Raw genomic sequence first — 22,133 nt, forward strand, 5'->3', positions numbered from 1 at the left:
TTTTAAAGAATCTGTGAGACACGCTGAGAAGCTCCTGGAACTCAAGCACGCAGTCCTCCCCTCCCAGGTGTAAAACAGGCAGAGGCTTCAGTGCTGCAGGAGCTTGCCCTGAATATTCTGCTCATGTTCAGGGAGGTTATCAGCACACCAGGGATGGGCTGTGCAGAAGAGGCTGCCTCCACACTGGGGCTGCATGTTCTTATGCACAGCATATTGAGGAAAAAAAAGGGTTCTTGCCTAGACTTTATGTACTGAAAGTTTGTTTTTCCTGCCTATAAAGTGCTGTCTGAAAGCACCTGTTTTAATAAAACATATGGGGTTTATTACTTAGTGCAGCCATGGGCAATTAGGCAAATAGAACCTTTGGTGTAAGGAAGTCTTGTGTAAGAGAGCACATTATTTCTTTGACTTGATGACCATTGCATATACAGCCCCCACAGACTCCAGGACGTGGTCTCTTTTCCTAGCCTAGCATATTTTGGCTCTAGATGAGGTGTGGCATCCACCTGGGGGTCCAGAGAACCTCAGCACAGCCCTGCCTTCCCCTCATCTGCAGTACTCCCAAGTCCAAGTAATTTCCATTTCAGCTGTCTTACGTGAGCTGGATTCTCCTGCCTGCTTGACAAGGTTATCGTGTTGCTTGAGAACCTGTTATTTTCATTAATGAAAAATAAACTGCATTCAGTCTCAATTTAATAGATGTGTGTGTATTGGCTCAAATAGGGTATTTCTGTCAGCACCTTCTCCTGCATTGCACAGTCACCTTGAAGCACTTGGGCGAAGCAGCTCTGAAGTGTTGGCTCTGTTCTTGCCTTTGAATGGGGACACCCAAACCCTGCCTTGGCCATTTCAGGTGTGAGATACTGCTTTTCTTTAACTCCCAGGTGTTTTTCCAGGGACTGTTTTAAGTCCCCCTGCAGTTTTGCCTTGTTGGTTTGCCAGAAGTTGGGAAGGCTGTTCTTTTCTTTAGGCGTTGAAATTTCACAGTTCCTTGAATCATTTTATTAGGTGGTATTTGGGTTATGTGATAATTACTAATGTAATGCCAGGAAGATTTCTGTGGGTGATCTTGGGGAAATACCTTTTACATGTCACCAGTGGCTTGTGCTTAAGCTGTAATGAGGCGCCTCTTGCTGTGTGCTTTAGTGGTGACTAATTACCCGTGCTGCAGGAGAGACATAACAGCACCTGTCCCACCCACCCGCTCCGAGCTGCGGCTCTTACATAAATGATGCTTAAATACTACTAAGGGGGATCTGTCTGAGGGCTTTGGGAGCATCTCGCTATTGTATTTTCAATCCAGTGCAGGCAGCCAGGGCTGCAATCCCGTTCCCATCGCGGAGGCGGAATGAGCGCGCTCCCCTGTGTTTGCACAATGGTAATTAAAATGCATTTGAGTGAGTGCTTGTGGTGTCTGGGGGCTCTCTGGGGAAGGCAGGAGCAGGGAGGGAGGCAGACAGACCTGTGGCTGTCAGGAGCTCTGTGGAGTGGCAGGAGCTGCCACTGGGGAACGCGCCACCACCGCAGCACCAGGGCAGTGCTCTGTGCTAGCTGGGCACCCCTGGAGACCCCTGCCAGGGGGAGAGAGCCCTTTGTGTCCCAGCAAAGCAGCCTCCTCTGGGAGCTGGGCAATGATTTTGGTCCAGCCTCACAGCAGATCTTACTTACTTGGCAGCCTTTGCGAAATTTATTTCTGTTGAAGGCGTGAAAGACCAGACCAACTGCGCAGTTCTCCTGTGCTCCCCCTGCTTCCACCTGTGGATGTGCCCCCCTGGTGCTTGTGGGTGCATTCCCTCCCCTGCTTCCCTTGGCATTGAAAAGACAATCCAATTCCTTCTCACTGCTGGGAGCTGTAGAGATTTCCACCACTTTGCCCTGGTAGGGAGCCAGGACACACCGTGACACAGGGATAGAGGGACACAGGCTGCCCCTGCTGCTGTACTGGAGCAGGACTTGGGAAGAGTGAGGGCTGGAAAGCAGGGAGAGCAATATTTGGGCACTCTTGGACCTTTAGCTTGGCACTTGGAAGAGCACATGGCCTTGCATTATGGTCATTTATCTGCAGGCTTATTAGTCTTAGATGGTATTGGTGATGGTCTGTGCTTTGGTGCTGTAGGTGGAATTTTGGTTCGTGGCATTAAGGGTTAATCAAACACTTAATTTTGGGTGTGGCACTCAAGTGCCTGACTAGTGCAGGAATTGTCAGTCTGTAATGTTCTTCTGCAGCAGCAGGGAGGATGATTCCACTGTGTGATGGTTTAGAGCAGCAATGTTTGCATGGACCAACTCTCACTCTGGAGTTGATTTCCTTGGGGAGGAAACATAGGTCAGCTGGAGAAGGGATGCTGGTGGTACTTCTTTTGTACTGGGAGGCCCAGTAAGGAGCCCAGAATGGGCGCCTGGTAAAAGGAGAAGAAGCTGGAGGGCAGAGGAGACCAGTGTTGTATTTCAGAGCTACCTGAAAATGATTTTCTTGTCTCAAAATGCAGCCTTACCTGAGCTAAGGCAGGTGCTGGGAGCAGAGACCACTCAAATCTTCCTTAGCTAATGTATGCTAATTGCTTGTTTGGATTATGTACTTCATTGGGAAGAAGCTCCCAAATGCTGAAGATATTTTGATAAATTAAGGTTTTTTTTGCATCTGCTATGAAAATCCCACAGTCTTCCTAAGCTACCCCGCTGCATAAGTGGCTGTAAAAAAGTATTTTAATTTTAAGTGTTTTCCTATCACAACATGAATGCTGGTAGCTTGCCAGTTTGACCACTGGAGCCACAAGCAGCTCCTCAAAGCCATCCTGATGGGGTGGTGGGTCAGCAGCATGCTGCCACGTGTCACCCCCGTGTCACCTCCATCCCTCGGCTTCCCCACCAGCTCGGAGGCTTATCTGCTGCCTCCTTGTCAGAGTGAGTGCTTCCAGATTCACAGCAAGACCTCAAGGAGAGACAGATGACAGAGCAGATGGTAGATGACTAATTTGGCAAAGTTAGATGAGTGGAAATGGTTTGCTTTAATTGCTTGTCAAGTCCAGTACCTACATTATAGTTAAGAAGTGACTATTTACCCTCAAACAGAACAAAATGTGGAAAGGAGGTGTGTGTGTGTGTGTTTGTTTGTGAAGAGTAGGGAGCAAAAGTGCAGAAGTACACAGAGAAAAAAATTTGGTACCAAGGCTTGAGGCAGAAGAACCATTGTTAAAACTTCTTGTATTCATTTCTGCCTTTTCTCAGTGGTAGCTGTGGGATACAGGTCCTGCTTAACATTATTCCTATTTATTCCTTTCCAGTTGCTGTGCCGTTATAGAGATGTGACATAACTAAAAGAGAAACAATGCTGGAAACAGTGGCATAAAACCAGCTGGTAATGATGGCTTGATATGGTCGTACAAGTGAATATCCATGAAATGTTGCTGTATCAGTCTGGTCAACATTTTGATGGTATTTTTTGGTTGGTATGAACAGGAAGGCAAATCAGTAAAATATGCTGTGTACCATCCACCGAAGGGATTTGGAGAGTTTGGCACAAGGAGGAGGTTCCATCAGCTCAGAAAAGCATTATCACACATAGCTAATCCTTCTTGATGGAGCCACAATCTCTGTCAGCCTCTACTGTGCCCAGCTGTTTCTGTTCATAAAATTGGGAATGAGCTTCCGTTTGTCGGTGGCACATGATCAGCTTCTCTTGGAGGTGGGACCAGCCTGGTAACACACATCCTTGCAACTTTTCTGGATGTGCTGGAATGCTTTCACAAAGCTCTATAAAATGATATTTGAGATTTTAGTGACCAAATTTTGGGAAATTAATTATTTGGTCCCTGGTACTATCCAACACAGGGACCGCTGTGCAGAAGAAATGCTCTGGAGGATGTGTTGGTGCTGCCTGTCCTGTGTCACCTCATCCCAGTGACACCCTGACAGCTGGGCAGCAGCTGGGTGGCCATGCTGAGCTCCTCCTGTGGCCATGTGGCTGCCCAGGGCTTGGTGGCACTCTCAGGGGTTGATTGCATGCAACTAGATTCAAATGGGATGATGATTTTCTAGTGTAGAGCAGACCTTGCGGAAGGAAAACACTTGTGCCAGCTGAGCTTTTAATTAGGAGTACAGGGAAAATTATGCTCTCCTTCATTGCAGTCTCCCACCTAGGGAAAGAAAGCCTCCAATTCTAAAGCACTCTCCCAAACCACTGGGAAAATGGCTTGTGACCTCCAGGAGTGTTTTGCCTTCTCAGGGGAAACATCTGCAAGGCTCTAAGTGCAGGCAGCCCTGGCTTCATTAGGACGTGCCTAATTGCAAGAAAATGCAGGGCTTTTGCAGCTCATTCAAGGAGAACTGTAAAATAATAATGAAGGGATTAAAAGTGTGTTTCCCCTTCCTGTGTGCCTACGTGCCAGGGTGCCCAGGCTGTTGCTGAGAGCGTGGAGCAGAAAGAAGTGAATGGGGATTGCTGGTAATTAGCTGTTCCTTAAGGGGCTGGAGTATTCCCCCCATCTGGGGGGTCTTAACAAATTGCCACGAGTGTTTGCAATTATTAATAAACAGTTCTGTTAGCTGCCTTTCAAGAAAGCCTGATAATGGTGCTGTCTGTAAAAACACAGCTAATTAAGTAAATAAGTGGGAAGTTCAGGAGAAGAATGTGTTAGAAAGAGATGATGACTGTTGTTGGGCTCATCTTTTATGGGGTGAAGGAACCTGTGATTATCCTTTTTATAAAGACATCCCTCAAAGCAGTTAGTCCAAGAATTTAAGGCTCCCTTTGTGGTTTTGGCCCGCTTGACAAACTGATTGACAAAGGGAGGTTGTGCTGCCTCCAGGCAGAGGCTGGTGCAGGGCAAAGGCACTGCTCTCTTGCATCCTTGCCAAAGAGATAATAATAAATGTTTTATGATTCAGAGGAAAATATATTCAGATGCTTGAGATAACTCCCTTGGAGTCAGAGAGGAGGATGCCTCATCACTGCTTCTTGGAGTGTGCTTCGGGAGAGCAGTGAGACACCAGGATTTCAGGTGGGGGTGACTGTGGTGGAGATAATGGATTCCACTCTTCTTTAGTACTCCAGATGTGGGCTGATCTGGAAGGGGGTTGAATAAGAAATGATCTCCTTCCAAAAGTTAATCTGGGAGGATTATAAAATCCATTAGTATTAGAAGGAGCAGAACGAGATGGAGGCAAGTGTGATTTCTTAATTTAACGTATAGATTTATCATCAACAGAGCAGAGCAAAATAATGGGCTAAAAAGCAGAATCTAATGGACATTTTTAAATGTCTCCATTATTTGCCACCCTTAAGTGAGCATTTGAATGATTTGGCTATTTTATGAAAAAATGTCAATGGAAAATTAATTTCCGAGTCATGTGCATGAATATTGATGGAAAGCATCATTTCAATGCAGACGATTATTACTGTTGTAATTGGGGCCATTAGGAGCTGAAACTCTGTCACTTTAGGTAGGTGGTGATGAGTAAACAACTGACTGTGAAGTGTGAATGTGTGAGCAATGCCTGAAATCCACTTTTGTGATGACCAAGCAGTGCTCTGCTCCAGCACCCACCCCAAATCCCCCATGACTGGGGTGCAGGTGAGAAGTGGCCGCTGGCTTGGTGCCATCACTGCTGGTTTGGGATTTCCCAGATGGAAGAGGCATGTCCTGGAGCTTTGGGATAACCTGAGTGGGTGACTCTGCACATGAGCACTCTGTGAGGTTTGTTGTCAGAGTGTGGAAAGAGCAGGAATGGCTGAGCACCTTTAGGTGGAGAGATGGGTTTGAGGTGTGTCAGGAAATCAGGTCAGACTTGGGCAAAATGTAGGGGAAATCTGATTTTTCTGGCTGTGCACTGGAGGGTTTCCCTCATGGAGATGCCTCCCCTGAGCAAGGCAGAGAGTACATGACCAGAGATGCTCAAAAACAAGAGCAGCTTCACACTGGAGGCACATCTAAAGCTGCTCCTCTTTGCCCTGTCTTAGACACAGAGGATGAATATTTTTTATTAACCAGCACAGGTTCTGCTGCAGGAACAGAGGAACAGTTAAAACACACAATCTTGAGTTTTTGTGGTTTTTTTTTTTTTTTTTTCTGCTCATCCATTTCTGGGGCTCTGTAAGACTTCACATCTAACAATACACAACAAAGTGCTTCAAAGAGGGTTCATGAAATACAGATTATGGTGGTTTTGCATGGTGTGACAAGGAAATTTTGTTGTGCTTGTGTTTATGCCTGTTTACAGCTGGAACATCCCTGCAAATACATATTATTTTAGCACTTAATTTTAAAGAGCTGCTACAACACATAGATGCCTGTTGCTGTTCCAGGAGAGGAGCAGGAGGTGAGTGGGATATGTTCCTGCTCTGTGTTGAGCTCAGGGACACAGGGATTGGGAATCTTGTGTGACTCCTGCTCAGCTCCCACTTCACACACAGTTACTTCAGTGCTTTTTAACTTGGCAAATCACACCCAGAACAATTATTTCTGCCCTGGAGAGGCTGGGAATTGCCTCACATGGCTCAAAATGGGGCATAAAACTTTCAAAGCAGGAGTTCACAGCCTGCTTTCTGGCTGGTGTCCCTCCCAGGTTTGGCTCCCTGGCATCAGTGGGCCAAGAGGAGCACCTGTGTCATTGTCCCTGGCAGCAGCAGCATCTCTCTCATGACAAGAATGCCTCTTTTTACCCCTTTGGTGGTGATTTGCCTTGGAAACCCTGCTGAGAGCATCTCTTATCTCTCTGTTTTAAAGGATTCTCTGCAGAGGATGGGAGGTGCTGGCCCAGCCCTTCCTCCTGCAAGTGAAGGACCTAACCTGCTTTTCTTAAATACTGGCAGAGTTTCCTCTTTTGTGTTTTGAATGTGATATAATTATTAGGTGCATCAAAAGCATGCATTGCAAAGCTGAGACAGAGAGATTAATGACTTGCTGTAATAATGGATTATTAATGATCCATGATTATACCCACATTTGCTTTGTGACTTCAGCTTGTTCAGGTCAGAGCTCTCTCCTGCTCTGAGTTCTGTTTCTGCATCAGCTTCCACTGCTGGTTGGGTACCAAAGGAAAAAAAAAAAGTGAATTCTGCTCCCCTCAATTGATGTAGGATAATCAGTTTTGGTGTGTGACTTGATTTGAGTCCATCTGTGACAATTTTTTGTGGAAGGAAACTTCTCTTTTTAAGATAGACATTAAGTGCTTAGAATTGCTATGAGATAAATTTAAAGCATGATTTATTCTAAATTAGCTTTAAAGGGTTTTTGTATTTTTTTTTAAATCCAAAAGAATTGATTACTAGCCATACCAAAAACTGGGAGAAGTTGCTGCAGTGGTTTGGCTGTACAAAATTAATCTCAGATATAACTCCTAGCCCTGCTTCACATCTGGGCTGGCTTCAGCCCTGCTGAATCCTCTTGCAAGAACAGGCTCCAGGTGTTCCTGCCTCCTCACAGCAAACAAATGGCTGCATTAGCTTTCAGGAAACGTTTAATGGGTGTGCAACATGGAATATCAGTGTTGCAGTGTATGGCTTTATTAGCTGAGCTGCAGGAATTGTTTTCTGAGCTGTGTTGGTCCTTAGCAGGGATTGCAGAATGGAAGGGAAGGTATTTATTAGTCCTTGGGAGCCTTGAGACAGAATAATACTTACCTGGCTGGAAATATGATCAGTCCTGTAATGGATACTGCTGTATTTAAGGAAGGAACACACAAACCCATTTTGGAACTGCTCAGCAAGAATTTTTAGGTGCCCTGGCAGGCACAGGGATGTGTCTCCCTGAAGACTTGGCACACAAGGGCAGGTCTTGAGGGTTTTCTGAATAAAACTGTAGGACAGGGCTTTCTATTTCAAAAATAAAGATGTGCCATCTCCCAGTTGCAGTGCTTAATCCTTCCAGTGTTCCCAGTCCACCAGAGCTAAGTGAGGTCCCAGTATGACCATGTCTTTCCATCTCCCAAAATAGCTGTTAAAAATGTTATGAATGAAATTGTGTTTTGGTATGGTTTACTCTAAGTGATAAGGTTTTACAGAAAATCTAAAAATTGGAATGTTCATGCTTTTAAGTTAAGCCTCAAAATGAGGTGGTAACTTCTGTTTTAAAACCTGAGCAAATCAAGCAGTTCTGTTTTTCTTCAACACAGTATAATGAACATAGGTCAAATAGTTCAAAATTTTAACTGTAGCAAGAACTTTGAAATTTTACTTTTACCAGCTCATAGAAAGAAATAATATTCCAGCATTTCCTGTGGTGGGTGTGCCTGTTTAGAGAAGCAGCCCTTGCAGTGCCTGTTCAGCTTTGGTCTGTGCTCTTTAGCCCCTGGAAACACAACCCACAAATGGTCTGATCAACCCTTCACCCTGTGAATGGTTTGTAATGAAACCAGCCCAGCTGGTCACAGGAACAGCCTTCTGCTGCCATTTTTGGGGCAGAGGGAGATTCCTTGGGAGAAAACCTTGAGCAGGTCATGGGCTTCTGGCTGCCTCCTGAAGCCCTTTGCCAAGAGGCTGCTGGAAGCTTAAATTGACCCAGAACAAGAGCAAATAATTCTGCAGCAGAGAGAGCACAGATTAGAATTGTTCCCACTTCTAGTGAGAAAAAAAAAAAAAGGGGGAAGGGAGTGTAGTAAATAAACAGTCAATAATTGTAGTACTCTGAAACCTAATTACTTTTGGTATTTATAAAAAGGACCTGCATCATTCAAAATAGTGTGTATTAGCCAATTTTACTGATTATGCCTGCAGTCATGGAGAGTTTTGTTTGTATTGATCTGATCCAGAAGTGGGATTGGCTCCAGAAATGCCATTCTTGTCAGTCTCCTGTTTTGCATAATATAATGGCCATTTCAAAAGTTTAGATATACCCAGATTAATTTGCTCACAGATAAGAGCAACCCACAAGGTGCTGATTAAGAGGAAAAGAAAGTTCTTTGAAACAAACAAACCAAAACCAACCCAGCCCCACACTTGACCATTTAAGCAGCATCCCTGTCCCAGCAGGCTGAGCAGTGTGTGAAAAGGTGATCATGTAAAATTCTGCTTCTGGATTTATTTCTCTCTCTCTTTTTTTTTTTTTTTTTTTGCCATTGCATGATGGCAACAGGCTGATACCCTGAGCTGAGCTGGGATTTTGTGCTGGATTTTAACTGGGCTTCAAAATGTTAAACAGAGCGGTGTAATATTAAAGAGTGTCCTTTGGAAACTGTACTAAGATGGTGTTTCCTGACATTTCTTTGCTGTGCATTCAGCCTGGGGACTTGTGGAGAGACAATGTGTTTTTTTACTGTTGTTTTTCTTCTATTTGATTGCTTAAAGCTGGGAAGAGCTGGGGTCTTAAGGACAGTGATAGGGCAAACAATGTTGGGTGTAGGTCTTCTGCCTGGGTTGCTCTTGGCTTGTCCAAAATTCTAATCAGAATAGTGAAAATGCTGAATTATCCAGGTCAGCTTGGATACCCAAGTCTCTCCAGCCTTGTGTCCTTCAGCCCATGATGGGACTGGCTCTGCCCAATGTCTGATTCTGCCACTGGTGGAACTCGTGGGGCTTTGCTGAGACCTGAGTTTGACCCTTTGGCTGCTGGGGTCAACCTGCTTGGCCTTTTTCCTGCATTTCTGCCTTTTTTCAGCCTTTCTGCATTTGGTGGTAAATACCAGCACTTCAGCCCATTTGGTGAGAGGTGTTTAAATTGCAGAGAAGATCACAGGCTGTATTTCCACGTTCCTCTCTCCACTGCTGATATTCAAGTGAATCATTACAGATTTTTGTTGCAACTCCCTGTATCAGTTTATACAGACTTTATTGTGCTCCAGTGCCCCTGTTCCATAGTCCTGATGGATTGTGCTGTGTTTCTTTGCAGTGTGTGCTGGCACTGAGAACAAGCTGAGCTCCCTGTCTGACCTGGAGCAGCAGTACCGGGCCCTGCGCAAGTACTATGAGAACTGTGAGGTGGTGATGGGCAACCTGGAGATCACCAGCATCGAGCACAACAGGGACCTCTCCTTCCTGAGGGTAAGCAGCCTGCTCTTCTCCTCCCCTCCTCCTTCCTCCCTCCTTCCCTCTGCTTCTTTTTTTAGGGGAGCAGCCATAGGTGCTGGGCTGGAAAAGACCAGCCAGCTCCTGTGCTGTGATGGAAGAGGATGATAAAATGCCAGGGAAGTGCAGAGAACAAGAGCAATGTCATTGCTGTGACAGGTGCTCTGAGTGTGAGTCATTTAGATTTATCCAGGATGTGGGGGAGAAAGCTGTGCCACTGGAAGGTGACACCTCTACCTCGCAGGTCTCTCACTCTGTGTTGCCCCAGGGCGGGTTAGGTGGGGTTTGGGAAGGTCAGAGAATCATGCAGATAAGCACTGGAGGACTGGGGAAGCTAATCCTAATAAAATGCTAGATATGGACTGATTTATAGACTAAGCAAGGGAAGAAGTCTGGGGAATGTTTGTGGAGCATTTAAGAGAAAGAAAAAAGTGATTGCTGAATAACCATGAAGACTGGAGCTATGAGCCTAAAATCTCCAGCATCCGGGGGAAGTCTGTGATAGATGAAGGCTGTAGTGCTTTTGGGGAACCTTGGTTGTGCAGTCCCTCAGTCCTCTTTGCATCAAATTTTGGAATTTTGAAAGAACATTTCAGTATGGTTTGCAGATACCCTGTTGCCCTGCTGGCAACCACAAGAGGGAAAGGTGAATATTGAGTTAAAAAAACTTAAGCCCATCATTATTTGGCATTTCACATTCTTTGTGTTTAAAGAAATATCCCACTAAAGGAGTGATCCAGGTGGGCATCTGAGGATGCTGCAGGTGATGTGGCTGTAATATGGAAGGTAGGTCTGAGGGCCAGGGTAGAAAAAGCAGCCTGTGCGAGTGTGGTTGCAGTCTGTGCTGTGATTGTACTCCCCATGACACAGATAGGAGTTTACACTGCTCATATTGCTCTCCTGTACCTCTTAAAAATGCTGCTGTCATGCTGCAGGATGTGTGTCTGTGTGTCAGTGGCACGTTCACGTGGCAGGAGTGCTGGAGATTAAATCTGGCAGCAGGAAGAGGCAGTGGGAGGCAGCCCCAGCTGGCTGGGTTACACTCACTCGTTCCCTGTGCTGGGTCCTGGGTGAGCTGAGTGCTCAATTCCAGTCTGTGAAACTGTGAAACTGAAAACTTTGCAGCACAGTTCCTAGCAAAGGCACAGCCAGACAGTGTGTTTAGCTCTGCTTCATGTTGAATTTTTTTGGGGTTTCACAGCCTTGCCACTCCATCCATGGGTGTATATTTACTCAATGTGTACACCAGGCTGCTGAAAGATCTGTGAGCAAAACTCAGCTACCAGACACGTCTGGAGTAGAGTTTGGGGTGCTAATTGCACCCAGACTAACAGGTTGCCTGATAATTTGAGTGCCAAATGCCTCGGAAGTGGATGCTGTCCGTACATTTCACAGTTGTGACAGGTGGGGAAAGCACATATGCCTTTGAATAGAAATAGATACAGCCTTGGTGCAGCTGGAGCAGCGTTGGACAGGTGGCAGATCCTCCTCTGTGAGGGCAGGATCCTTGCTCTGACTGGGGCATCTCTGCAGTGTCAGATGCCTGCTGGTTCAAATTCATGGCAGGCAGTCCTTCCGCTTCAGCTTTCCTTCCTCCTGCTGGGAGGTGGGGAAAGCAAATTACTTGGAACTTAGGAATTAGTGTTCCTCACAGAGGGCTGCCATAAGCAGTGTGAAACATTGGTGGAAAGAAGGCAGTCAAATCATCAGATGAGATCAAGAAGGAAAGGCCCTGTTCAGTAAATGAAGGTGGTTTGGTCACCTGTGCTTTTTGGGTGACAGCTACTATTGCTTTTTTATTAGTTTTATTACTTCTTTTACCTGCATCTGCTCCCTCACAGATGTCTCAGCAAAAAAAGCAGAACTTGAAGCAAAACTCAGCAAAGTGGAAGGCCTAGTTAGTATGATAAATTGTAGTCATTAAAGAAGAAAACCAAACAGAAGAGAACATGTTCTCGGCGAGGCAAATAAATAAATAAATGTTGGCACATTTACGCCGATAATTCGACATTCATTAGTCAGGCAGTATTACTCCTTTTATCATATTAAAAATGGTTTTAATGGCCAAATGAAGGTGGCAGATGGGACATAACTAAGAGAAAGGCTGTTTGTCTCTCTCAGACTTAAATGCAGTGAACTCTCCGTGCAACATCACGCTCCTTCAGCCTGCTCCAGTGTTTTAGTCCCTGTTGCAGGAATTGCTCTCTTCCTCCACCAAAAACACTTCAGGTAGATGCTGGCTTATCTGTGTCCCCAGCTGATGACAGCCATGGATGGCTCTGTGTGCCCACCTGCCCGCTCTGCAGTGCTCAGCTTAGCTGGGCAACTTCTTGCTCCAGGGCAGAGGGAAGGCCTGGTAAGCTGTAGGCTTCATTGTTGCTTCATTTTTTCTTCACTTCCTCATTGACTTCACTGCCTAGCTCTGAAGAGAGTGGTTAGGGATGTAGGTGTAAAGTGAGTTTGATGCTTGGTGGACCTTTCTTCTTTCTCTTTAAGCGACTACTCCCTTAGAATTTTGAGAAGATTGCAGCTTATCTGGCTGATGAATGTGTGAAACTGAGCTGGGAGCACAGCACCAAAATTCAGCAGTGATGTGCTCACCTGTGTGGGTCAGTAAATGTGACAGGAAACAGAACATTGTGTGTCACCTGCAAAGCACTTGGTACCTCAGGTGGCTTTTAGACAGCTCTAGGAAAAATGTGTAAAGTTTGCACTGGCACATCCATGTGACTCTAAATAATTACCCAGATCTAAACTAGGTAGAAGAACTTGAGCTGTTCTGATAGTGGCATGGAGCAGAGAAATCCTGGAAGTTCCACCACTTTGGACCTGCCCAAGGCATGTTGATGTTCACAGAGGAAAAGGCATGCTGAGCCTTTTCATCATGCAATAATAAACAAATAGCATAAATGAATTGAAGTGAAAAAACCCCATAATTTTATTTACCCGGCAGAGGAACATTAACAGATCAGCTTCCCATCTCTCATATTTATTTAGACATTTATTCCCTAAGTAGATTTGCTTTATGTCTGTGAGTTAGCTCTCTGGATATCTGCTGATGAAGACTAAGAGGGGCTGTCTGTCACCTGAATGAAGTGCTCAGCCACTTCAGCTTCCAGCCCTGCACTTCACAAGGAGCTGGATTTCTGATTGCATGTGCCAGTTTTTCCTTTTCCTGCTGTTCTTATATGTGAGCAGGGCAGGAGGACATGTCATCTGTGTTCCTTTAATATCTATTTTATTTTGGTTCCTGGTTGTGTTATAGTCTGGCTATTGCTTTCCTGTGAGAACTGCAATATGAACTCGTGTTCTGCATGTGCTGCCTCCAGCTCTGTTCCTGCTGCTTGGTGCTTCCCTGTGCTGTGACCACAATGGAGTCATGGCAGAGGAAAGGAGAACTCAGTAGCAGGAAAAATTGTGTCTATGCCTGAGTGCTGGGTAAGGACAGATATTCCTGACATCTGTCTGACAGCTGGCTTGCTTTGTCCTTCTTCTGAGGCTCATCCTACTCACAGAAAATGTTCAAGGGCTCATTCAGTTTTTGCAGTCTTAGCTGTGGCATGAAATGAGGCTGAGGTTAATGCAGCCCATGGCTGCTGCAGTGCCACCTCCCTGTGGCAGCCAAGGCAGGCTCTCCACTGCCACAGAGTGTGATTGAACTGGGCAGGACAAATACTGGGGTGGGAAGCAGTCCCTGGGAGCTGCCTTGTCCCTGTGGTGTGTCCAGGCTGCCCAGGGAGTCAGGAATAACAGTGGGAAGGGTCAGGCTCCATCTCCCCCTGCTTCCCAAGCCACCAGCATGCTTCACCTCACTGCACAGCCAGGCTCTTGCACTGGGATCTGCTCCATGAAACCAGATAAGCTGCTGGACCCTGTCTTGAGTCTGGTCTAGGAGAGAGCTGAGATTTACTTCCCTGCTTTGGACTTGAGGAAAAAAAATCCTTGAGAAAAGCTCAGGTTGTTCACTGGTTCAAACAACTGTTTGAAGAACAGAAGGGGGACCCTATTTTAGTTTTGCTTGGCAGAGCTGGCAGTTCCTATTGTGGGCTGTACTTATTTCTTAATAACATCTCCATATTCAATTTTCAAAATAAAATACACAATTAGTGTATCACATACCAATCTTCTGCAAGTGCTTCTGTTAAACACATTTGGTAAATGAGAGTTATCTTTGACTAATCCCCTGGCTTTTAGCAAGTCAGTCAGTAAATTGTCTTCTCAAGCCCAGATTTTATTTAACCAATTCAGATTATTTATTTTTAAAGACATGATCAAAGTTCTGTGCTGTTCCCTGCCATAACTCCCCCAAGTGATTATGAAACTCATTTTTAACCACCATCAGCAGTCTTCAAAAATTATCTACCACTGCTTTATGGCTTCTTTTTTTCATTCACCTCAGCAGTGCTTGTGTAGCACCTCCAGCCACACTTGCAGGGCAGCTGTCTGGGTGGCTGTTTCATGGTGAATATTACATTTATTGCAGAGATGCAGGGCCCATCTCCTCTCTGTCAGCACTCATGGCCCCATGCTTGGTGAGAAGCCCTGCCAGCCCCACCTTGGCCCGTTCCTTACATCACATTTAGGCTCTGTGGCAGGTGGGATTTGGCCATTTGGAATTTCTGTCCTTTGCTATTGATTGTGTTTCATGTTTGGAGGAAGTTTTGATGGAACAGACCTCTCTGCAGGGTGAGGACTGCCAGAGAGCCAGGGCAAGAGTTGGGTTGCCAATGCTGCCTGGCCCCATGGCATTAAACAGAACTGGAGGGGTTAATAAACCCTTTTTGGTCTTTTAGAGCAAATCAGGGCTAAGCAGAGCCTTTTGCAAGCTCTGGTGGCAGAGCTGAGAGGAGATGTTGGCACAGAGAGAGGCTGCATCAGAACAGGCGTGTTGGGGAGGTATATGGGGATAGAATATAAGAAAATAAAGATAGTGTAGAAAATAATCTTACCCCTAAGGAGCTGCAGCTGGGTTAATGATCAGAAATTAGGAGCAGGCCTGACTTTCCCAGGCCACAGCTGTAAGCAGTGAGCAGAAGAGGGCTGTAAAAGAGTGGGGTGGCTGGGTGAGAGGGGAACTGGAGTCAGTGGCTGCTTTGTGAAGAAGAGAGAGTCAGTGCTCTGAGGAGCAGCTCAGGAGAAACACCAAGGGGGTATGGAACTTTAGTGATCAGGAGACAGCAATGTGGAACCCCTGTGATAAGATGACAACAGGGAGGGGTGTGCAGGGATGGAGGGCATTGCTGAGCAGAGCAGTGTGATGCTGTGTGGGGTTCCTGCACAGCCCTGCATCCCTGCTGCAGCAAAATGGTGTCTGACTGCCCAGTTGCCAGGCTTCAGTCATTCCCTGCTCAGCAGAAGGGGCTGTGCAGTTCTGTGCCTGTCAGGAGCTCCCACAAGGGCTCTGGGGTGGCTGTGGCTCTGTGCAGGGGGATTTTCCCCACAAGTGCCAGGAGAGCACTGCAGTGTGGCCCTACCCCAGAATGGGGATTTCCAGGAGGGGTTTGCTGTGGCATTTGTCATGCAGTGAGTTGCATCACTTGCCAGGGTGTGTTTTGTCCTTGGCTGGCAAGAGGCAAAGTGGCCTCCAGGTCATTGCAGACATGGACATTGAGCACATTTATTTATGTGTTTCTGATTGCCCTCCCAGGACCTTACCTGTTAGAAAACCAAACATGGACAACAGAGGTGTGATGGTCAGAGCTGTGCATGCCACACTGGTGACTTGAGGAAACTGAGCTGGAGCAGAGGCTGGGCAGAGTTAAAGAATAAAGCAGGGATTTATTGAAAGGCCTCAATGGATCCACCTTGGGCAGCACCAGAGCCCAGCCAGGGCTACACCCAAGGTGAATCCAAAATGGTCACAAAATGGACAACTGGTCACGGAGTCTCTCACTTTTAGAAGTTTTGGCTCATTTGTTTATTGGAGTTAATTGTCCAATTCCAGCTTTAGGTGATGCAGTCCCATCCTCCTTGTTTTTCTCTCTTCATTCCACCATTGTTTGTGCTCTTGGGCCTGAGCTTTGGATCATTTGTCCTTGGTCCCCAGCTAGAGAAGGAATTGTTTTGTCTCCCTGCTCTGTGCAGAGAGCTCACCATCCCCTAACATAAAGCCCAGACCCACACACTAAAGCAGCACGGGATCTGAAAAGTATAAAAGCTGAAACCTGAGGCATCAACACAAATCTGGGTGGAAAGGGGACACCTCCAACTTGCTGTTGAGCACAACTGCTGTGCTGGGTGGGTTACAGGGGACCGCTTGCATGCCAGACCATGCTTCTAGTGTGGACAGAATGTTTCTCAGGGGCTGTGATCAGCTGCCAGCTGTGCTGGCTGAACCTGAGCTGAGTTTCAAGTGAGCTGCATCCCAGACTCAGAGGGTGGAGTGGGAGCAAAGGCTAATTGCAGAAGGCATGTGTGATACAGCTCTGCTGCTCAGGAATTAGGCTGCTGCTGCCATTTCCCATTACTTGTGTAGAAATAGCAGCTTAAAATGATCACAGCAGTTTAAACTCTTCTCAAAATGCCTAGGAAGCAAGGAAGGGAATGCCACAGGTTTGTAATCAGGCCTGTCCCGTGCAAATGGGTTCTGAAATGCTGCAGGCACAGTGAGTAGCTGAATCCAGGCACTGCTGTGTTAACTGGTGTTCCCATGGCCCCCATCCCTTTGTATTGACAGATATCACACTCCTTCTCGTCCCTAACAGAGAGTCAGCCAGCTCCATCCTGACCCCACCACTCCCAGAGCCCCCAAGCTGGTAGGGAAAAGGCATCCAGCACTTCCTGACCTAAATGTCTTCAGAGGTGTTAGATTATTTTTGTGCTGCTGTTGCTTATCCCTCTTGTGTTGTCCTGACTTTCCTGTGCTGTCCCAGGTGTGTGTAATTGAGGTATGTGTCTGTAGCTCTGCAGGCTGGCCTTAGCAGCCCCTGTGGCTCCCTTGGATGCTCAAAATCCCCTTTTTAGCATTGCCTGTCATGGTTTCAACCAAATTTGTAGGCACAGGACGTGGTGCTGATCATTTTGTGTCAAAGCCTCTGGTCTAAGCCTCAGGATGCTGCTGCTGGGTGCAGCTTTGTAGCCCACACCTCCCCTTCCTTCTCCCTAAAAAGCTGGGTCAATACACAATTAATCCTCAAACTGAGTTTGCCAAGCTGTAGCCAAATTTGTTAGCAAATGTTATACCAAATTTGTAGCATATCCTATTTAGCAATTATTTTTGGTGGCTTGGTATGAAAGGTACATTTGAAATTACCAGTGGTGTTTAGGAAAAGAGCTGGGTGCTGTGGGGATGCAGGGCTGGAATCTCTGGGAATGCAGGGCTGGAATCTCTGGGAATGCAGGGCTGGAATTTCTGGGAATGCAGGCTCCTGTTTTGGTGCAGCCATGAACTGTGGAGTGAAGCTTTGTGTTTGTGCCTGCTGAGTGCTCTGAGGCTCCCCAGGAATCATTTTTTTGGGGTGGGGAGGTTGTTATGGAGGCTGGCTGCAGATTTCCGGGATAGCCTGAGTGTAATGGGGATGGCACTGGGCTGCTCCTCACATCCCACCTGCTGCAGGGTGCCCTTGTGGGTGCTGCCAAAGCCACTGGGGCAGTGACAGCCACGTCCCTGTGTCCATGTCCCCATGGCTGATTTGCTGTGTAAAACTCAGGCCATCATTCTCTTGGGGTGACAAATATCAGTCTGCCCCTTGCTGTTCATCCCCCCATGAAGGGAGAGCTCAGAGGCTCCACTGCCAGAGCTCTTGGGGGGTTTGGGGGTAGATCCCACCATGGGGCTTTGTTTTGCCCCTTCTCTGGGCTGGCAGTGGCCAAGAGCTCCCCCAGCTCTCCCACAGCCTTTCTTTGCCTGTGTCTCCTTCAACAAGCAGGAGCATCCTTCAGCTGTATCATGTGTAGAGAGGAGAGGTCAAGATTTGAAGTCCAGCTTGATTAAGGAGTCTCTTTAAATTGTCTTTCAGCATTTTTCATTCAGCTCCTATTGTACAGCAGGCACCCCATGCCCAGCTGCCTGGGAAGCCTATCTGATTCATGTGCAAGGCAGCAGCAGCAGCCACTCTGGATCAGGAGAGAGATCAAAGGAGCCTGACTTAAATAATTCAGAGTAGCCCAGACCCCCACACATGCTTGAGATCAGCAATGTCCTTTTCACTCCATCCCATTTTTGTGCTGCAGTGAGGCTGCCCTTGGTTAGGCAGAGCAGAGCACTGGGGAGCTGATGTGGGGTGGCTCCCCCATGCCTGGGGGGTGGAAGTCTGTCCTTCTCACTGCTCCTCTGGAACCTCACAGGCCCCTCTGGCAGCTTTTGGGGTGCCCAGGCAGGTGTGGGATGCATAGCATGGCAGTGCTCCTGCTTGTGCCAGTGTGCCATCCCACAGCATTCCCACACCTTGCTGGGAAATTATGAGGTGCAGGAGTCTCCAGGACCAAAAACATGGCCAGGACATAAGGATCACTGCTGCAGGTGGAGTGTTTCCCAGTTTTGCAGAGGTACACATGCTGGGTGGGTCACGTGTGGAGAGGGAAAATACAGACCAGGAGTCAAATGCTTAACATGAACAAAACTCTTTTGGTTTGTGGCTCTGTCTAGGCTTGTTACTTTCAAAAAAAAAATACAGACTGTCAATTTATTTATTTTCCCAGTCTTTAGTGCCTGATTAGAATCTTCCTTCTGTCCATCCATGAAGGGGTCTGATGCCTGGGTGTGTGTAAAATACATGTGGCTAAGCCAGACCATAGAAGCTGCAGGGATGAGTACTATAAAAAATGTTGGTAGTGAAGAGGAGGACATTATTAAAAATAAAACAGTGCAAACCTTCTTAATTAGGTGCTGTTTCTCTTCAATGTTGATCTTCCCTCTAGGCCAGTGAAACCAATTATACCCTCTCTCAACCACCTTATGTTGTTAATGATCTTACTCTTTAAATGTAAACCTCTCCCCTACAAATGGGATTGGAAATGCTGGCCTTACTGAAATTGAGAAAAACAAACAGCAGAGTAAAGTTAAACCAGCCAATGGAAAAAAAAAAAAACCAAAACAACTGTGGTTGCAAACACTTTTAAACTATAAATGGATTTGTTAGGTTGTAAAGCAAATGAGGAATTTTCTGTCAAGCATAGAAGGAAAGGTTATGTGGTGTAAATGGTGAGTGTAATGGGATTTGAAGTCTTAACCCCAGCTAGAAGATGGTATAAACTCTACCATTTCACTCTGTTCACTGACAAGCTTTGCTCAGATGTCATTGAGACTTATTTATTCTCCTTTTTGTCCACCCACCCTCTCAAATCCTCCAGTGGAACAGGGATGGGAGCACAGGTGGGGTATGGAGAGGGATATAGCTACCTATGTAATTGAGGTGTAGCAGCTGTGCCAAGTGCAAGTGTGTTACACTTTCCTTTGAGTAACATTCTTCTGTTTTCCTGAACATTGCAGCACGTTGCCAGTTTTTCCTCTCAGCCTCCCTCCCTCCAATCCCATTTTACTATGGAATGAAATGAAATTAGACAAACCAACTGTGAGAGAGCTGCATAATCTTGCATTGTAATACACCAACTCGGAGTCCTGGATCAATGGGCTTGAATTACTGTTAAAATCCATATAAAAAGAAAAACAAAGTCTTGCTGTAAGCTGTGTCAAGGGGTGGAGGAGCAGAGGGATGGATTGAGGCTTAGCCAACAGTTTTTTTGTGCTAAACTGGATCAATTTTAAAGGTTTCCTCTGTAGATGCCAGCCGCAGGGCTTTTATGGTTCAGAAATGTCAGCACAACTGTGCAGATTGCAGAATTCAGCAGCAATGCTCCCACCCCAAACCTGGCCACTAATTGCAAATTACAGCCCCCACAGTTGTGCAGATCCTAGGTGCCCAGAAAGGCTGGGAAAGAGGGTGAAGTCGGCATTCCTGAGCATCCTCCTTGAAAATAGGAATATCTCTGTTAACCACGTGGGAGCTGGTTGTGCAGCTCAGGAATTCTGAGGAATTTTGAGAAATTCTGAGAAATTCTGCAGGGAATGAAGCCAGGTACCACTGACCTGTCAGTGGAGATGTGCCTGGGGTCATACATCATGATGGGAAGGTGGAATGGGGAAAATTAGTTTAAAAAGTCAAGGGTTTAGTCCTGGTTCAAGGCAGTACTTCCACAGGGTAAGCACAAGCTGTCTCATCCACTGGTGCTCAATATTTGAAGTTAACTCAAAGGCTGATAGAGTCTGCATGCTGTACTGAATGGCATGAAGTGTTTCTTTTCCCCCTTTGGTGGTCATTAGTCCTTCCAGAGAGAAAGAATGAAGTGCTTTGAGGTAATGTCTGAACATAACAAACCTGAAAATGTCAAAAGGCAAGGCAGAAATATCACGCTGATTTTGACAAACCTGCACTGCTTGGTGCAGGGGAAAATAATAGTGATAGCTTAATGCTGCTTACTGGGGAGTGGCTGTACCAAGAATGAATTTTGTGAGAGAGTTTGTGCTCATGCTTTAAGAAAACAACCTTAATGAGCACAACGTGGAGCTGAAACCCCCAAAGTAAATGCCATTCACTTTGAATATGGTGAAAGGGAGATTTGTAGCCAAGTGGTCCAAGGGCTTGAGTGGTGGCCAGACCCTGATGTCATCACTTATTCTGATTTCTTATGTTTTGGAGTGTTCATTTATTTCTGATTCTGATGTTTTGGGATTGACTCAGATCCTAAAGTGCCAGCAAAAAACCAATATTACACATTGGTGTAATAATGCAATATTACACATAGGTGTCTAATTCAGTTTAACAATGGTGGTGGTGGAAGTGTCTGTAAACTGCTGCCTCTAGACAGGGGAGCCTGAGATGTGCAGCAGGGTTGGCTTAAATTCTGTAAACCAAAAAATAAACCCCTGGTGCAATACGTACCCTGGGAATAATAATTACAGTTCTGCCTCAAAACTGTGATGCAGAGTGATGGCCTAAGGAAGCAGAATTCACTCTGAATATCAGGGAAGCACTAGGGAAAAAGAAAAAAGCAATGTTCTCCCTTCATTTCTGTCCCATTTGTGTGATGGTCTCAGGAGCACATGATACCTGACCTAAACCAGGGAAATGTATTAAAAACATGCCTGGATTCATGTGGAAGGGCACTGCAAGAAGGGACACGATGAACTTCAGTTCCAGATAATTGTCAGCTATACTCAAGCAGAGAAAAATAGTGTAAAAAGAAAATCTTTGCAGGTATTTATGCTGTGTTCTACCCACCATAGAGACTGGAAGCAGCTGCTCAGCTTCAACCTGCAACATTTTTCTGGTGCTGGTTGCAGTCCCAGCTCAACAACTGGTGCTGGGCATCCTCCTTGCCCTCCTCCTCTGCCTGTTGTTGTTTTGTTTTTTTTTTTCCCCTGGAAATGCTGACATTCAGAATTGAGGGCAGGTGAGGTCCATCAGTTTGGGAAGTGGGAGCTGACCCCCTGTGCTGTCAATTATCTCTGGTGCCTGGCAGCAGCATGGCCGGAGGTCGGGGCAGCGGTGCCCGGTAATGACGGCAGGTGCTGGAACGCGCTCCCCTGTCAGCTCATCATTCCAGTGCCAAGGCAATAATTTGATCTCAGCAGAACAGCTGGTTTTAGACTACAGATTATCCACTATTTCATCTCCTCACGGAGCTGCAGAGCTGATTTGTTTCAGCTACAGATCAATTATGTCCCAAAACAACACTCGGTTCACTTGTATCGTGTGAAATGAAGATAAAATGGGTTCAGGCATTAAGGATGGATCTTGTATTACAGACCCTCTGTCCCTGCACATAAATACCCATCACCAGGGAGTGAGAATTCATTCATTCCTGGGGCCAGTCCTGCTCATTTCATTAGGAGGCAGTGAATTATTTCAGCAGAACAGTGCATAGATAAGAATGAACTGTGCTTAAAAGGGCATTTATTTCCTGCGCTTCCTGTGCGTGTCCCTGGTTGGGGGATACCCTAATCACTCAAAGTGATCTAATGTATAGTCAAATACATCTGCTTAGAGCCTGTTGGGAAGCAGTGCATATTGTGTGGGAGGAGATCAGTCCTTGCATAGGAAGTGTTTCACATAGGCTTTTCCTTGTGTTGTTGGCCTTTTAGGCAAAAGTTTCTCAGTGAAATTGAGAATTTTTGCTTCATTTGCAATGAAGC

The 22,133-nt window shown here is 46.2% G+C and overlaps 1 protein-coding gene across 1 annotated transcript in view; it reads left to right on the forward strand.

The window, feature by feature from the left end:
• Nucleotides 1-22,133, forward strand: part of ERBB4 (erb-b2 receptor tyrosine kinase 4) — a 590,120-nt gene that overhangs the window by 216,680 nt on the left and 351,307 nt on the right. Inside the window, exon 2 of the mRNA XM_066553839.1 lies at nucleotides 9,825-9,976. Within this exon, the coding sequence (XP_066409936.1) occupies nucleotides 9,825-9,976 (152 nt within the window). The remainder of the gene's footprint in view (nucleotides 1-9,824; nucleotides 9,977-22,133) is intronic.

The sequence above is a fragment of the Molothrus aeneus genome, chromosome 7, assembly GCF_037042795.1.
Source record: "Molothrus aeneus isolate 106 chromosome 7, BPBGC_Maene_1.0, whole genome shotgun sequence".
NCBI lineage: Eukaryota > Metazoa > Chordata > Aves > Passeriformes > Icteridae > Molothrus > Molothrus aeneus.